The sequence below is a fragment of the Onychostoma macrolepis genome, chromosome 01 (genome assembly GCF_012432095.1).
Source record: "Onychostoma macrolepis isolate SWU-2019 chromosome 01, ASM1243209v1, whole genome shotgun sequence".
In the NCBI taxonomy this organism is placed as follows: domain Eukaryota; kingdom Metazoa; phylum Chordata; class Actinopteri; order Cypriniformes; family Cyprinidae; genus Onychostoma; species Onychostoma macrolepis.
The window spans coordinates 7,251,667-7,267,746 of NC_081155.1; the positions used below are offsets into that span (position 1 = coordinate 7,251,667).

Consider the following 16,080-nt stretch of genomic DNA (forward strand, 5'->3'; position numbering starts at 1 on the left):
TTTTCTAACGTTATCACAAACATTCTAAATTAAAACTTACCACTAACAGAAACAGTCAGCTCTACTGTCTTTCCTTTTGCTTTTAAATCTTTATTACAAGCAATCCTGCGGTTTATAAAGAACTTTGTTTTCATATACACCACAAGTGCCATCTATTTCCTTGCTTATCTAAAAGTGCTCTTTTGAAAGAGTAGACACAGTAGACTTTAATTATATACATTTATAAACATTTTTGTTTTCATATTTACAGCAAACAATGTGCTGTCACTTTAATTCAGCGCGTGCAGCAACCTCGGTGCGGAAACGTTCTCTGCACTGCTGCAGATGCACCGCACTGCTGGACGCAACCTTGTGCAGTGTGAACGCTTATACAGTAACATGAGAGCGGGGAAAAAAAATACACCACATACACACTGAAAACAGAGTATGTGTGAACCTGGTTATGTGTGTGCGCTTCGGGTGTGCATGAGCACACAGTCTTCAGGAGAGCGCGCAAACGCTTAATGCAATTTTTAAACTTTAGAGATGATGCAACACTGCCTCTATTGTGCAAGTCATAATTCCTGTCAACTGTGCAGCGTGCAGCTTTCTTATAGACATACAGTATCTCACAAAAGTGAGTACACCCCTCACATTTTGGCAATCATTTTAGTATATCTTTTCAAGGGACAATTCTATAGAAATGAAACTTGGATATATTTTAGAGTACACTCTCAGAAATAAAGGTACAGAAGCTGTCACTGGGGCTGTACCCTTTCAAAAAGGTACATGTTTGTACCTAAAGGGTCCATTTTGGTACTTTAAAAGTACATATTAGCAGAGGCGGACAATCCAGGGGTCAGAAAGTAAAAGTCCTGCCATGTGTTTATTCCACCCATGAACTCTGCAGCTGATTTCACCAGAGGAGGAACCAAGTCATTCCTTTCAAGTCACAAGCAAGTCTCAAGTCAAATCCCAAGTCCTCAAAGAGTTAAATTTAATGAGATAATTAAGTGTCTAATTAAATTATGATTGTGCATTAGTGATGAACACCTGCTGTTATTGAGAATTACAGAGGATCAGATATTAATGTTTTAATGGTTAAAATGATGCCACCATCATGGAGAGCAGTGTTTGCTTTAGTTGGGCTCTTGGCCTTTGACTTCTGTGTTAGATCTCTCTTTGCAGCATTACATGTGTTGCTGTAAAGTAAAGAGATCAGGGCTGCACAATGAGAAACCATGCTTTTACAGCTGTACTGATTGTTTGTTTTCTTATTCTTTGTGTTGCATGTTTAGGTTTTGAAAAATCAATCTTGTGAAATAGCGTGCAAGGAACTTGTTGTTCTAATAGTTATGATGAATTCATTTGAAATCGACTGTATTTAATGCATATAAACACTTAAACTCTTCTGCTATTTAGACGCACGCAGACATAATGAACCAGAATATGAATCTCAACAATGGTGACAACCAACAAAATTCTTCATGCTGCAATGTATGCTGGGTAAGACCATAGTAAAAACTCCCATCATGCACTGCAGTATGAATTATTATTGTCACCACCGTTGAGGATCATATGATAAGTGTTCATGTCTAAAAGCCTGAGCTGATGCTGTTCTTCCTCATATGTAATCACTACAGTAGCATTTGTTTGGTAGGACTTTTTTTTCCTGAAATTCAGTAATAGCTGAATATCACTCAATAAACCAAAGTGAGACACCTTCATGATGCTCATTTAAATGATTTAAAAGCAGAAAGAGTAAACTAAACTGCTACATCAAGTTCTTGATTCAGCAATGCACAAATGTTTGTTGTGAAACAATATTGCACTTGCTTAAAAGCAAATTACTTTGATTTACTAAAAGGGTCAAGAGCCCAACTAAAGCAAACACTGCTCTCCATGATGGTGGCATCATTTTAACCAATAAAACATCAACATCTGATCCTCTGTGATTCTCAATAATAGCAGGTGTTCATCATTAATGCACAATCATAATTTAATTAGACACTTAATTATCTCATTAACTTTAACTCTTTGAGGACTTGGGATTTGACTTGAGACTTGCTTGTGACTCGAAAGGAATGACTTGGTTCCTCCTCTGGTGAAATCAGCTGCAGAGTTCATGGGTGGAACAAAAATATGGCAGGACTTTTACTTTCTGACCCCTGGATTGTCCGCCTCTGCTAATATGTACTTTTAAAGTACCAAAATGGACCCTTTAGGTACAAACATGTACCTTTTTGAAAGGGTACAGAGCCCCAGTGACAGCTTCTGTACCTTTATTTCTGAGAGTGTAGTCAATGTGCAACTTGTATAGCAGTAAAGATTTACTGTCCTCTGAAAATAACTCAATATACAGCCATTATTGTCATAAAAGCTGGCAACAAAAGTGAGTACACCCTACGTGAAAACAGCTATACGTCGTTTAACCATGCAAAGCCCCATGTCCTATTCATCATGTTCATGTTTTTGTCTGCTTGACAGGACTATACAAATTTGTCTATCTTGTTTTAGAGCAGTTACAATTTGGTGCTTGAAGTACAATTCTCTCATACTGACCACTGGATGTTCAACATGCACCTCATGGCAAAGAACTCTCTGAGGATTTGAGAATTAGAATTGCTGCTCTCCACAAAGATGGCCGAGGCTATAAGAAGTTCGGTAACACCCTGAAACTGAGTTACAGTACAGTGGCCAGTGTCATACAGAGGTTTTCCAAGACGGGTTTCACTGGGAACAGGTCTCGCAAGGGTCGATCAAAGAAGTTGAGTCCTTGTGCTGTGCGTCAGGTGTGGAAGCTGACTTTAAAAAACAGATGCATGAGTGCTGCCAGCATTGCTTTAGAGGCTGCAGAGGCAGAAGGTCAGCTTGTCAGTGCTCAGACCATACACCGCACACTGCAACAAGTCGGTCTGCATGGCCGTCGTTCCAGAAAGAAGCCTCTTCTGAAGCTGGCTCACAAAAAAAGCCTGCAAACAGTTTGCTGAACACAACCTGTCCAAGAGCATTAATTACTGGGACCATGTCCTGTGGTCTGATGAGTCTAAGGTAAACTTGTTTGGCTCAGATGGTGTCCAGCATGTGCGGTCCTGGTGAGGAGTACCAAGAAAATTGTGTCTTGCCTACAGTCAGGCATGGTGGTGGTAGCATCATAGTCTGGGGCTGCATGAGTGCTGCTGGTACTGGGGAGCTACAGTTCATTGAGGGAAACATGGATTCCAAAATGTACTGTGACATTCTGAAGCAAAAGATGATGCCCTTCCTTCAGAAACTGGGCCGAACGGCAGTTTTCCAACATAATGACCCCAAACACACCGCCTTGCTGATGAAGCTGATGGAGTGGCCAAGTATGTCTCCAGACCTGAACCCTATTGAGCACCTGTGGGGCATCCTCAAGCTGAGGGTGGAGAAGCACCATGTGTCTAACATCCAGCAGCTCCGTGATGTCATTATGGAGGAGTGGAAGAGGATCCCAGCAACAGCCTCTACAGCTCTGGTGAACTCCAAGCCCAGGAGGATTAAGACAGTGCTAGATAACAATGGTGCCCCTACAAAATATTGACACTTTGGACACAGTTTTGACATGTTCACTTAGGGTATACTCATTTTTGTTGCCAGTTATTTGGACAATAATGGCTATATAAGCACAGTAAATTTGTACTTTTATACAAGCTGCACATTGACTACTCTAAAATATATCCAAGTTTAATTTGTGTAGAATTGTCCCTTGAGAAGATATACTAACATTTTTGCTGAAATGTGTGCTCACTTTTGTGAGATACTGTACACGATGTGTGGTGATTTGAAGCCATTTGCGCATTTTGAGAGGGAAAGAGCGAGCGAGCGGTGATTCACTCGCGCTGTTTGCGAAATTTAAAGAAATATACCTCACCTTCAGTATAATAATTATTTTATTATTATTATTTTATTTAGAGACCGCCGATCAAACATCCCAACGCGCTTATCGCCTGATAGTGATCGGTAGCCGGATTTAGGCATTCTAGGCACGTGCCTATGCTCGCTCGTCCAAAAATTAAACTAGGCTATCTACAACAGTAAATAACAAAAACCCCAGAAGACAAATATAACAACCAATGGGGTAAAAATGTCAAACTATTTCCATGTTTTGCACATTTTTATTCACTGAAATTGTGCTTTCTTTTTCCGTTCTCATTCTTAGACACACACACACACACGCACGGAGACGCGGACAGAAGCTTCTCGTCAGCACTGCCCTGCAAATTGATCAATAAAATAATTTCGCAGCTGAAAAGCCACATGACATAGTGAGGTTCTTGAAGCAGTTAAAATAAAAAATTTGCTATTAGCAGACGCTTAATTCTGCTGCTGAAAACAGCTGAGAGATGCACAGACGCAGGTATTTACACATACTTAATCTCTCTCTCTCTCAATTGGGTAAAGTTGGTTTTATATTCGCACATTTGGACTATTGCATTCAATTACTTTGTTAATCACACTACATTGGACATTCAGCAGACATTCGCGAGTAAGTATGACATTAAAACAATACTTGCCCATTTTGATCGATTGTGAAAAAAATGTAGTAGGTTGACAATGATGTCGCTGATTAGAATTTGCAAAAGAAACATTTTTTGCACATATAATTAGAAAGTTATTGAACGCGGAAATGTTGTGAATGTGCGAATATAAAACCAACTTTACCCAAGTCTCTCTCTCTAATAACTGCATTAGCCTGCACATCAATAGCGCAAATGTTAGCTCTGAAATGATGTTCTGGAATTTGCAACAGAAGGTTTGGGATGAGGAACTTAAAAATTACTTCAACACACACGAGATTTCACTTCCTGTTTGTTGCTGTTGCATGTTTTGAGTTTGAGCTCCATCAAGTTATTTCTTTATCGTCTATTCTCTCTTAAAATCAATTGTATACATTATCATTTTCGTTTCTATAACGTATGAATATATTCCCTATAGCATTCTACAACAAAATCAATCGGAGTGCATTGATATCATTAGTTTTATTTTGATTTCCCGAGTCCGCTATAGCCCATTAGCATCGCCAGCGCGGCTGCCGCTAATCTCGTTTACATTGCTAATACTCTATTCACACACATTACCATTGTTTCACTGTTACTTGCTCAAATGGCGGATTTGTGTCTACCTTTCAGTGCAGGTGGGGACATGTTCGAGCTGCATTCGGTGACTTGGGTAAAGTTGGTTTTATATTCGCGCATTCACATATTTCCGCGTTCAATAACTTTCTAATTATATGTACAATAAAGTTATTTTTTGCAAATTCTAATCAGCGACATCATTGTCAACCTACTACATTTTTTTCACAATCGATCAAAATGGCCAAGTATTGTTTTAATGTCATACTTACTTGTGAATGTCCGCTGAATGTCCAATGTAGAGCGATTAACAGAGTAATTGAATGCAATACTCCGTATGTGCGAATATAAAACCAACTTTACCCAAGTCATTTAACATTCAGCAGACATTCGCAAGTAAGTATGACATTAAAACAATGCTTGCCCAATTTGATCGATTGTGAAAAAAATGTAGTATGTTGACAATGATATCGCTGATTAGAATTTGCAAAAAATAACTTTATTGCACATATAATTAGAAAGTTATTGAACACGGAAATCTGTGAATGTTGTGAATATAAAACCAACTTTACCCAAGTAATTCGGTGCGGCTGGAGCTGGAGGCCATGGAGAAGCAGACCCAGCTGAGAGAGCGGAAAGCCGCGCTGGAAACATCCCGGGCTGACGCTCACAAGTCCGGGGTAAGTATACTGCGCGCTGCTAACACTCCCACCACCTCTACTCCGTGTGTTTCTCTGTACAGGCCCCGAGCACCCAGGACGCGAACTTCTCAGATGTCCTTCGCTCCAGCGCCAGGACACGACGGACCCTGGGTGCACCAGCAGCAGAAGACACAATCCAGGCCCCAGGCCCCAGGCAATGACCTCGCCGCCTCCGGCCCTCAAGATCTCCACCCGGAACCGCTTCGCTCCCCTCCGCGAGACGGAACGCGACGCTGTGATCGTCGGAGACTCCATCGTCCGGCACGTCCGTGCTACATTAGCTGAAGGTAAAGTGCACACTCACTGTTTCCCCGGTGCTCGTGTTCTCAATGTTTCTGCGCAGATACCTGCGATCCTGAAGGGCGACGAGAGCATCGGCGCTGTCGTGCTGCACGCGGGGGTTAACGACACCAAGCTGCGGCAGACGGAGACACTGAGGAGGGACTTCAGGAGCCTGATCGAGACGGTACGCAGCACATCGCCCGCGAAGACGATCATCGTGTCAGGACTTCCCACGTATCGACGAGGACACGAAAGGTTCAGTAGACTTTTTGCCTTAAAAGAATGGTTATTGTCATGGTGTAAAGAACAGAAACTGGTCTTTGTTAATAATTGTAATCTTTTCTGGGAGTGTCCTAGGCTTTTCCGTGCTGATGGCCTGCATCCCAGCAGAGTCGGAGGGTTACTCCTGTCGGACAACATCTCCAGGACGCTACGCTCCATCTGACTAGTAAGCCAATTCTCAAATAACTGCTATGATGACTTTTGTTCTACCCACTTAAATGATAGAAGTACTTGTGTTGTCCAATCTATCCAGACTGTGTCTGTTCCCCAAATAGTGAGGTCAAAATATAAATTTAATGCAGGATCTAGAAAATCTGCGTATTACTGATATTAACTATATGGCTCCGCGTTATCGTCTGGGCAGAACTATTGTTCCAGCCGCCAAAGACAGATTCACAAATAACCTGCTTAATTTATCTCAGCTGCTCTGTGTACCCATAAATACACGTGAACTAGACGAAATGACTAGCAACATGGACACTATCTACTCTAATACATTAGAAGCTGTTGGAAATATGAATGCAGTGCTGTCATCAAGAGTTTATTTGTAAACGACTTCATCTGACTAAAATTACCATGGTTACTAAACAGATAATAATTAAGATAGGCCTATGATTCTAGAGTTAGCGCATACTATTTCTGTAATATGGCCAAATCAATTACAAAATCATACACAAAGGAATGTGCATGCTCGGGTCTACACCAATAGATTTGCCGTGTTATAAACCAATGGAATAGAGTGGGGGAACTATGATGTCACTTTGTAGGAGAAAACCCGGAAGCGAGTTAGCATTTTAGCGCTTCCGGTTCCAACGTCCCAGAGTCAATGGGTTTTTTGAATGGGATTTTGGTTAAATCCCTAAAATAAGGTCCGTGGTTCACACAGGCTCAAGATACTTTCACGTTTTATTCTATGACATAAAACACACCAGTTACACCCCACTCGTGATTTTTTTTAAGCTGTTATGTTTCTTAAAAAAGACGGTTGCTAAATGGGACTACAGACGCTGTCGGAGACATTAAACGTCATCACGCCGAACAGTTTATCAATATGCAGTATTTTCCAGTTGTAGTATAATTTGTAATTCAATTCATTTTAGGATAACCAATGAATAGTTTACAGCATTTTATATTGTTGTTCGATGCTGTTTTTTTTGCTTTGCCCCTGAAATGCGACACACGTTTTCAGAGGGAAGATGCTCGTTTTATCGCTTTACTGACACGGAGACTCTCCGCACCATAAGGTAAACGCATATTACGATTATTACATGTAAACACCACATTTGCCGGCTTAACGTGGTGAAAGTTAAACTTTAATGATGCATATTGCTTAAAGGCATGTAAAAATTAAATGTTTGCGGCCACATGAAGCGGTTAGAAAACATAGATTGAGGATTTCCTTGAAGCACGGATAAAATAACATTTTGTGTACCAATCCTAACAAAATGAGAGCTGAAATGTGGTACTTTGTTCACTAAATAAGTTTAATCTTACCATATCCAAAAACTCGCTCACTCTGCTGTTATTTAAATACATGGGGATACGTTTTTATTTAAATATTCATATTAATCAAGGATTTATTGACTTTTAATGCAGCTTATTTCGAAATGTACAGAAATACGTGCTTTAAATGTCCTTTAGTTATGATTAATTCATTTACTCACTATACTATTTATTACTAATGTCTCATTTCAGTTTTAGTTTGTCTCTAGTTTTGTATTTATTAATGAACCGGTTCCTGTAGCGTGGATTAAAATTCATAAACAGAGTAAATCCTTCACTGAACATGTTAAAAATAAGCTTGAAACAGGTCTCGAGAGCGCGGTGGTGGTGACGCTGAAGGCGAGCGACGGTGGTGCTGTAGTTCGTTTATAGCCTAAGTTTAGCTTTTCAGTTCTGGTGCTTTTATTTCGGCTTCAAAATTCGTCAAAGTTATATTTTCTTGTCAAGATTATCTTGATGGACAAAACGTGTAAGTTTCATGAACTATGGTTGAACACAGAGCTTATTTTTTGCGATAATCCAAAAGCCTATGGAAAAATCCTATTGGTTTTTTGTCGAAGGAACCAGTTTCATGCTAACCACCGATCCGCCGAGCGACATGTGTCACCCCACCTCAATGTGTCACCCCGCCCCATCGTCCAGATTGCACTCTGGAGTACTTGGAGCGGTGTGGAATAAAGGTAAATTATATGAAAAAATAATGTTTTTTTTTTTTAAACAAAGCATGAGCACGTTAGACTGCACCCCATAAACACAATCAGGCCTAGAAAAAAAACAGTAAACCACCCCTTTAAATAAAAACATCAGAGTGTTTGTAATGTGAATATAACATAGACTCACTATGAATCATGAGCAGAACGATCAGAGGAAGACGAGGAGCCATTCTGACCTACATCAGCAGAACATATATCTATAATACAGCATTAATCAGCACTTATAGTCATAACTTGTACTGTATGTACATATTCTTCCCTGTTTATAAAAACAGCATATGCTGGTTAGGTATGTTTTGAAGCATGGCAGCTGGTCATGAGCTGGTTATAGCTGGTTCTGATCAGGAGCTAGTTGCTCAACCTGCACATGAAAACATACCTAACCAGCATAAGCGGTTTATTCAACAGGGCTAACATTTCTCATGTTAAAGACATGTGTTATGTGAGTAATAATCATCAGTTTTCATTGAAGTACGAGTGTGTATGTCTTACCGTGTTGAAGCTCATCAGATCAACAGCAGCCAAATTTTATTTTTTGAACACATGCCACTTTAGCTTTACTGGCTATGTGTGGTTAACACTTCTTTTTAAAGCTCAGCAGCGGAAATATTAGTGCCCCTCCCCCAACAAGAGAACAACATTACTGAAATAAAACTATAAAAAAATAATAAAAATCATTATTTTTCTTAAGTTAATTTAAAAATATTTACTCAAGATGTTTAGAGAACTGGATTGTGTAACCAGACATTTTGCTGGATATTTCACAATAATTTTGAAGGTTAGTTGACTTTTTTTTTTTTATTATTCAGAAAGAGAGAATCTTTTTCCTCATTTGTCTGTCGCCCCTGCTGGACATCTTTGATTATTGTATCACGTGATTCTCTTTTCCGTACAGCAGCAATGGTTAGAGCCAGTTTAATTTAACATTTACTTACTAATGTGCAGAACTTGTGTAGAAAGGTGTCTTTTTATTTCACTAAGAATAAACTCACCTCATTACAAAACCGGCCAATCAGAATTGATATTCAAATAACAGATTTAAATATCATTTAAATTTTCTTAATAAAAATGCATCCTGAAGCAGGAAACACAAGCAAACACATTAAAATAATAATTAGGTAAAGAGCATTAAAGCAAGACTGAATAAACCAGAGGAGATTCAGAAATGGATCAGAATTTATGAATTATTATCAGAGATGGGTAGTCCAGGAATCAGAAAGTAAAAGCCCTGCCATATGTTTATTCCACCCATGAACTCAGCAGCTGATTTCACCAGAGAAAGAAGCAAATCATTTATTTAAAGTCGCAAGCAATCTCAAGTCAAAACCCAAGTCCTCAAAGAGTTAAAGTTAATAACTGTATTAGCTCAGGGTTTTAGACATGAACACTTATCATACGTTCCTCAACAGTGGTGATCAGTGTTGTGCAAGTTACTTCCAAATTGTAATAGAGTACTTGTTACTGTTATTTAAAAGTAATTCCTTACCTTACAATATTACTTTCTCAGAGTTGTAATGTGTTACATGACTCCTGTATTACTTTTGAGTTACTTTCACTAAAATAACTTAACATTCTAAAATGAGAAAATGTACTGCAGAGCTTACAGCGAGCCGGGCCGGGATGATAGCCTCGGACCTTGAGCACAGAGGCCAAAATCATGCCGCGTTTCCAGTGTCGGGCCAGTAGCCTCGCGGCACTCCTGTAAAACCTGCCCTAAACACACCTTCACTGGACTGCGTCACACAATGCAAAGTTCCACCAGCGAGAGAAAGATGAATGAAAATAAATCAGAAGCTGTCCTTGCTTAGTCTTTATCTACAAACTTGGACACCACACGCAGCTATTTACTGACCACAAACAGGAAATAGAACTTACCTGCAGCATTTTTGATTTGCTAATGTCTTGTGGTCTTTTTTCTTTTTACAATTAAATTTTGGGCTAAAATTGCGTTGTAACACAAGCGTTACTGAACATGTATCAAGTAAAATATTACTGAAAATAGATTAGTAATGCTTTACACTACTGTGTTACAACAAAAAGTAATCAATTACTGTAATGCTTTACTTTTGTAACGCATTACTCCAACACTGGTGGTGATAATAATTATTCATGCCACAGTGCATGATGGGAGTTTTACTATAGTGTTACCCAGCATGCATTGCAGCATGATAAATTTTGTTGATTGTCACCATTGTTGAGATTCATATGCTTGTTCTTGATGTCTGTGTGTGTCTAGCTAGTACAAGAGTTCACATATTTTTATACACTGTATAAAGTGGTTTTAAAAATAATTCATTGTAGCTGTTAGAGCAACACTTTCCATGCATGCTGTAGTGTCACGGGGTTGGTTATTCAAAATCTAAAAATATAAATGAAAAAGAAAAAAAAAATGCGTGTATCAGTGCCTGATAATCACCATCTCATCGTATCAAAACAGCCAATATCTTCTCACTGTACAACACCACAGGCATTGCTACAAAGAAAGATCGGTAACACTTTAGAATACTGTTCCATCATTAATGAGTACATGAGTAACACAATATTAGCACTCTAACTACTAGTAACTAACAAGAAACTCTGGTTAATGAATTGGTAAGTAATATTGCTTAGTCGAATGTGGTAGTTCACTATTAGGTAATCAGTAACTATTATTTTTTCATACCTCCCCAGTAACCACTAAGAACTGCTGTGTACAGGTTCATAATTAATATGAATAATGCATAATGTATAATTAATTCTAAAGTAAAGGTCATGGTAACCCACTAGTAATGACGCAAGTATTACCAAATTCTTTTGAAGGAATTACTAATCATTTGGATCAGTATTCTAAAGTGAAGATCATGATAACTCCCTAGTAATGACTGAAATAATTGTAATCTTTTGAGAGTTTTGTAAAGTATTGGATAGTAATTATCCAGGTGTTACTACATCCTTCTAAAGAAATTACTAATTTTTTGGATCAATATTCTAAAGTGAAGATCGTGATAACTCCCTAGTACTTACTGAAGTCATTGTAATCTTTTTAGTTTTTTTTAAGGTTTTGGTTAGTAATTTATTTAGCTAGATTCGGTAACACTTAAATCATTACTAGTGGGTTACCGTGATCTTCACTTTAGAATACTGATCCAAATAATTAGTAGTTTCTTCACAAGGATGTAGTAACACATGAGTCATTACTATCCAAAACCTTACATATATTCAAAAGCTTGCAATGACGTCAGTCAATATTAGGAATTTATGATACTTTTTACTTTAGAATACTGATCCAAGTAATTAGTAGTTTCTTTAGAAGAATTTCATAATTCTTGAGTCATTGGGTTACCATGATCTTCATTTTAGAATTAATTATACATTATGCATAATTCTCATTAATTATGAACCTGTATACAGTAGTTTTAGTTGTTCTCCAGGATATATATATATATATATATATATATATATATATATTAGCTAATAGTGAACTACCAGTTTCAACTGAGCACTATTACTTACTAAATCAACAATCCGAGTTTCTTGTTAGGTAATAGTAGTTACTACAATGTTAAGAGTGCATTAGTCACTTGTTCATGTGTACTTATTGATTAATTAAGGATCAGTCTTCTAAAGTGTTACCGAAATATCTAACGCAGGAAGTCAAGGGTCAAGAGCCCAACTAAAGCAAACACTGATCTCCATGATGGTGGCATCATTTTAACCAATAAAACATCAACATCTGATCCTCTGTGATTCTCAAAAACAGCAGGTGTTCATCACTAATGCACAATCATCATTTAATTAGTCACTTAATTATCTCATTAACTTTAACTCTTTGAGGACTTGAGATTTGACTTGAGACTTGCTTGTGACTTGAAAGGAATAGGTGTGTTTGACTTGAAGCGGTGCTGCGCAGAATGATCAGTGAATGACATCAAAGTACCGCAAGAGCGATAAGAGAGCCGACGGATTCTGATGCTTTCGAATCGCTCTCGTGGTACTTTGATGTCATGGACTGATCATTCTGCGCAGCGCCGCTTCAAGTCAAACACACCTAATGACTTGGTTCCTCCTCTGATGAAATCAGCTGCTGAGTTCATGGGTGGAATAAACATATGGCAGGACTTTTACTTTCTGACTCCTGGACTTTACACCTCTGACTTTTAACACAGTACAGGATAAAACAACATACGCATGAAGGTGAATAATGGTGATTTATGGCTGATGCTCATCAATCTCTGATAGCACACGCACATCACAGAGACGTCTATTTGACATCTGCATTTACATCTTCAAGACGTATGTTTTAGTGTGTTTGCTCATCTGCAATATGACTATAGGACGTTTCCTATCAGATGTGACATCAGATGTCTATTAAATGTCTCAATGTGAATTACTTAAAGGGAAAATTACAGAAACACTATAACGACAGAATAATAGAAGCTGATAATATTGAGCAATTTGATAAAATAAAATGATACACTGTTTATTGTGAAGCTGCACAATTATGATTTTATTTAGTATATCAGGGTAAAATGATCAATTATGATTTAAAAGCAGGAATTATTTGTACAATAAGGAAGCAGTCAGCAGGTATCCCACCAATGAACATCACTTTAAGTGTTTTGCTCTGCTGACTTAATTTTAACAGTACATATTTACACAACAACAATTCACCAGCTTCTTCATTTATGTCCACTCTTACATCCTGTTTTTTTTTTTTCAACTACACAGCAAAATCCCCAGTGTCAAATTAATACTGCTCAGTATCTATATGGCTCCACGCTACAAAGTGTTAAAAGTAACACTGAAGCAGTGTTCAAGTTAATGTGTCAAGACAAGAGCCCAACTAAAGTAAACACTGACCACTATAATGGTGACTTTAAAACGTGATTTTCTTCTTTGGTGATTCTGCTTGTTAACATCAAGTGTTTTCAATAATGGCCAAACATCACTCAATGAATCTCTTAATTACCTCATTAACTTTAACACTGCTTCAATGTTACTTTTAACACTGTATTGTGGACACATATAGACACCGAGCGGTGTTAATTTGACACCGGAGATTTTGCTGTGTATAAACAAATGAAATGCTTCACTGACTCTTCACTAATGATCACTGTCAATCATATATGTGGCTCCGCCTACATAGCTCAGGATTGGTTCTTTTGTGCTCCGCCTCTCACTGCAGCATCTTCCTGTTGATCTGAACACACAATCAGATGAAGAACTGAAGAGAGTTTATTGATTATATTGAGAAGAGCTGCAGGTTCAGACACTTACTGATGGATTCTCATGTTTAGGATCAAGAGTCGTGCAGAAGTCTCCAGGAGGTCTGGGATGAACGGTCTGTGTGAAGAGAGCGAGAGATCAGTCATGTGATCATCTGTGAAGATGATCTGATTTTGACATCTCACTTACTGAGAGTGTGTCATACAGGTCAGAGGTCATGGACTTGAGCTCAAGAGCTGTGTATGTGTCTTCATTGGGATCAGAGATCTACAGAGACAGAACAAAATATGAGGAGATAATATAAGCAAAAAATCATAATATTAAATATATAATATTTAGACAATTGGTCAATTTTATTTAACAATATATGCATTTTACGAAACACTGGAAGAAAAAGCCAAAGTTAATCAAAGTATTTTTTTTTTTTAGTCCAACATACACTTTTTTTTTTTTTTCTGGGATCTTGATGCTTTTCATGTTTCAGTCACATGTGAAGCAATAATGTGCACAAAAGGGCAAGAGTTTGCTGTGGTAATGAACAATGATACCTGCTTAAGGAACGAGTGAAAATCGAGACTAGGTACCCAGCATGCATTGCAGCATGAAGATTTTGATTGTCACCATTGTTGAGATTCATACACCGATTCTTGATGTCTCTCTTTGTGTTTAAATGACACAGTAGTTCAAAATGTTTGTGACTTATGCTTTTAAAATCATTCATAAATTATTACACTGTATGACCCTATACTGTATAATCAAAAAGCTGTTATAATTAAAGAGTTCAGACATAACATCTCACAAAGACTGAATCTAGGTGATGATTTTGTTAACATCAACAAACCAATATCACCTGGTTGCAGTCTCTTTTTGGTGTTACTTGCCATAACAAATGTGCTTTACAAACACAGTTACAGCAGCCCAAAAAAATATAATGTTATAAAGTCAAGGGTCAAGAGCCCAACTAAAGCAAACACTAATCACTTTGATGGTAACAACAAACGAAACAATAAAACATATAATTCTCAATAAGTGCTTTTGTAGATGTCAAAAATAAAGTCAGTCTGGTTAGTAATGAGCAGGTGATGCTGTTTGTGGAGTTGTTTAATCATTCTCTGCTGAGATCATGAGAGATTTAATGTCTTTTATTTCAGTTGATTTCATCGAAGGCTGTGTCTGGAAGTCAGTTGTATGTTTGGAGAAGGTTCTTATAACAGAAATCTGTTAGCTGGGCGTGCACTCATGAGCTCATCATGTGAGAGCACTGTGATATCTCTGTGATAGTGTTGAGAAACAGGAAGCAGAATGTCCCCCAGCGACTGATATTTGAGCTGCCTCCTCTCAACCTGCTCAACATTTTGGGTTCACAATGAGCTCAATATTACTCACACTGTGAGGATCACCGTATGAGAATGGTGTGATGTCACTGATTATCGCGTGATATTAGGCTGTATTAATTAGGTCAACCGGATCTGGGAACACTTCCCATAACACCTAATGTACTTGTAATCGCTAATATTAGTCTGTTTCATTCTTATTCCGAAGTCACCATAGCCACCCAGATCCAGTCCGTATCCAGATCAGATGGTGGATCAGTTAAATATATTAGGGGTGTGCGATATTGACAAATAATATATCTCAATATTTGGTAACACTTTATTTTGATAGTCCACTTTAGACATTCTACTAACAGTAAGTAAATTTGCAACTACATGTCAACTAGCAGTCATTAGAGTATTAGTAGACTGTCTGCTTAATATCTTTAACACTTTATTTTGATGGGTCCACAACATACAACATACTGACTATGAGAAACTTTGCAAGTATATGTAAACTTATTCTACTAACCCTAAACCTACGCTACTGAGAGTTAGTAGACATGTAGTTGCAAATGAATGAGAACTGGTTGACATGTAGTTACAAAGTTACTTATAGTTAGTAGAATGTCTAAAGTGAACTATCAAAATAAAGTGTAACCCAATATTTTCTGAGATTTTATCAATAACGATAATTAGACGATATTTTGCTGAGTGTGTTATTGTGCTGATATCTTAAGGACTACCGTGGACAGCTGACTCCTAAAGTTTTTGATATTCTGCATATTCTGTGTGGTAATCAGTTCATAGCAGTGATATAAATTCATATTTTCCAATAAGTTTAAATTTATTTTTTACCTTTTATGGGCATTTTTACCTTTATAAAGCCCTTTTTTCTAAAAGTGTGCATCATCTTTTCAGTCAAATTCTTAAATTGAATCAGTCAATTAGAATAATACGTCAGTTGGGCTGTTACCAAGCAAATTAAATCAGTATTGACTAAATT

At 37.8% G+C, this 16,080-nt stretch overlaps 2 protein-coding genes across 5 annotated transcripts in view; one reads left to right on the forward strand and one right to left on the reverse strand.

Moving 5' to 3' along the window:
• The window catches only part of LOC131520667 (B-cell receptor CD22-like), a 28,835-nt gene extending 20,108 nt beyond the window's left edge, over positions 1–8,727 (reverse strand). Inside the window, exon 1 of the mRNA XM_058745124.1 lies at positions 8,684–8,727. Coding sequence (XP_058601107.1) covers positions 8,684–8,726 — 43 coding nt within the window. The 5' untranslated portion in view covers position 8,727. The remainder of the gene's footprint in view (positions 1–8,683) is intronic.
• The window catches only part of LOC131521913 (uncharacterized), a 43,036-nt gene that overhangs the window by 16,689 nt on the left and 10,267 nt on the right, over positions 1–16,080 (forward strand). The window contains exons 3-5 of one of the 4 annotated variants that reach the window (XR_009266418.1): positions 5,818–6,506; positions 8,404–8,523; positions 13,833–15,605. Coding sequence is in view for 2 of the 4 variants with exons in the window: in XM_058747093.1 (XP_058603076.1) it covers positions 5,818–6,503 (686 nt within the window). In the remaining 2 variants the exon portion in view is untranslated. Of the gene's footprint in view, positions 1–5,817; positions 6,507–8,403; positions 8,524–13,832; positions 15,606–16,080 lie in introns of those variants that run through there. The other 3 variants (XM_058747241.1, XM_058747093.1, XR_009266424.1) reach the window with 3 other exon arrangements.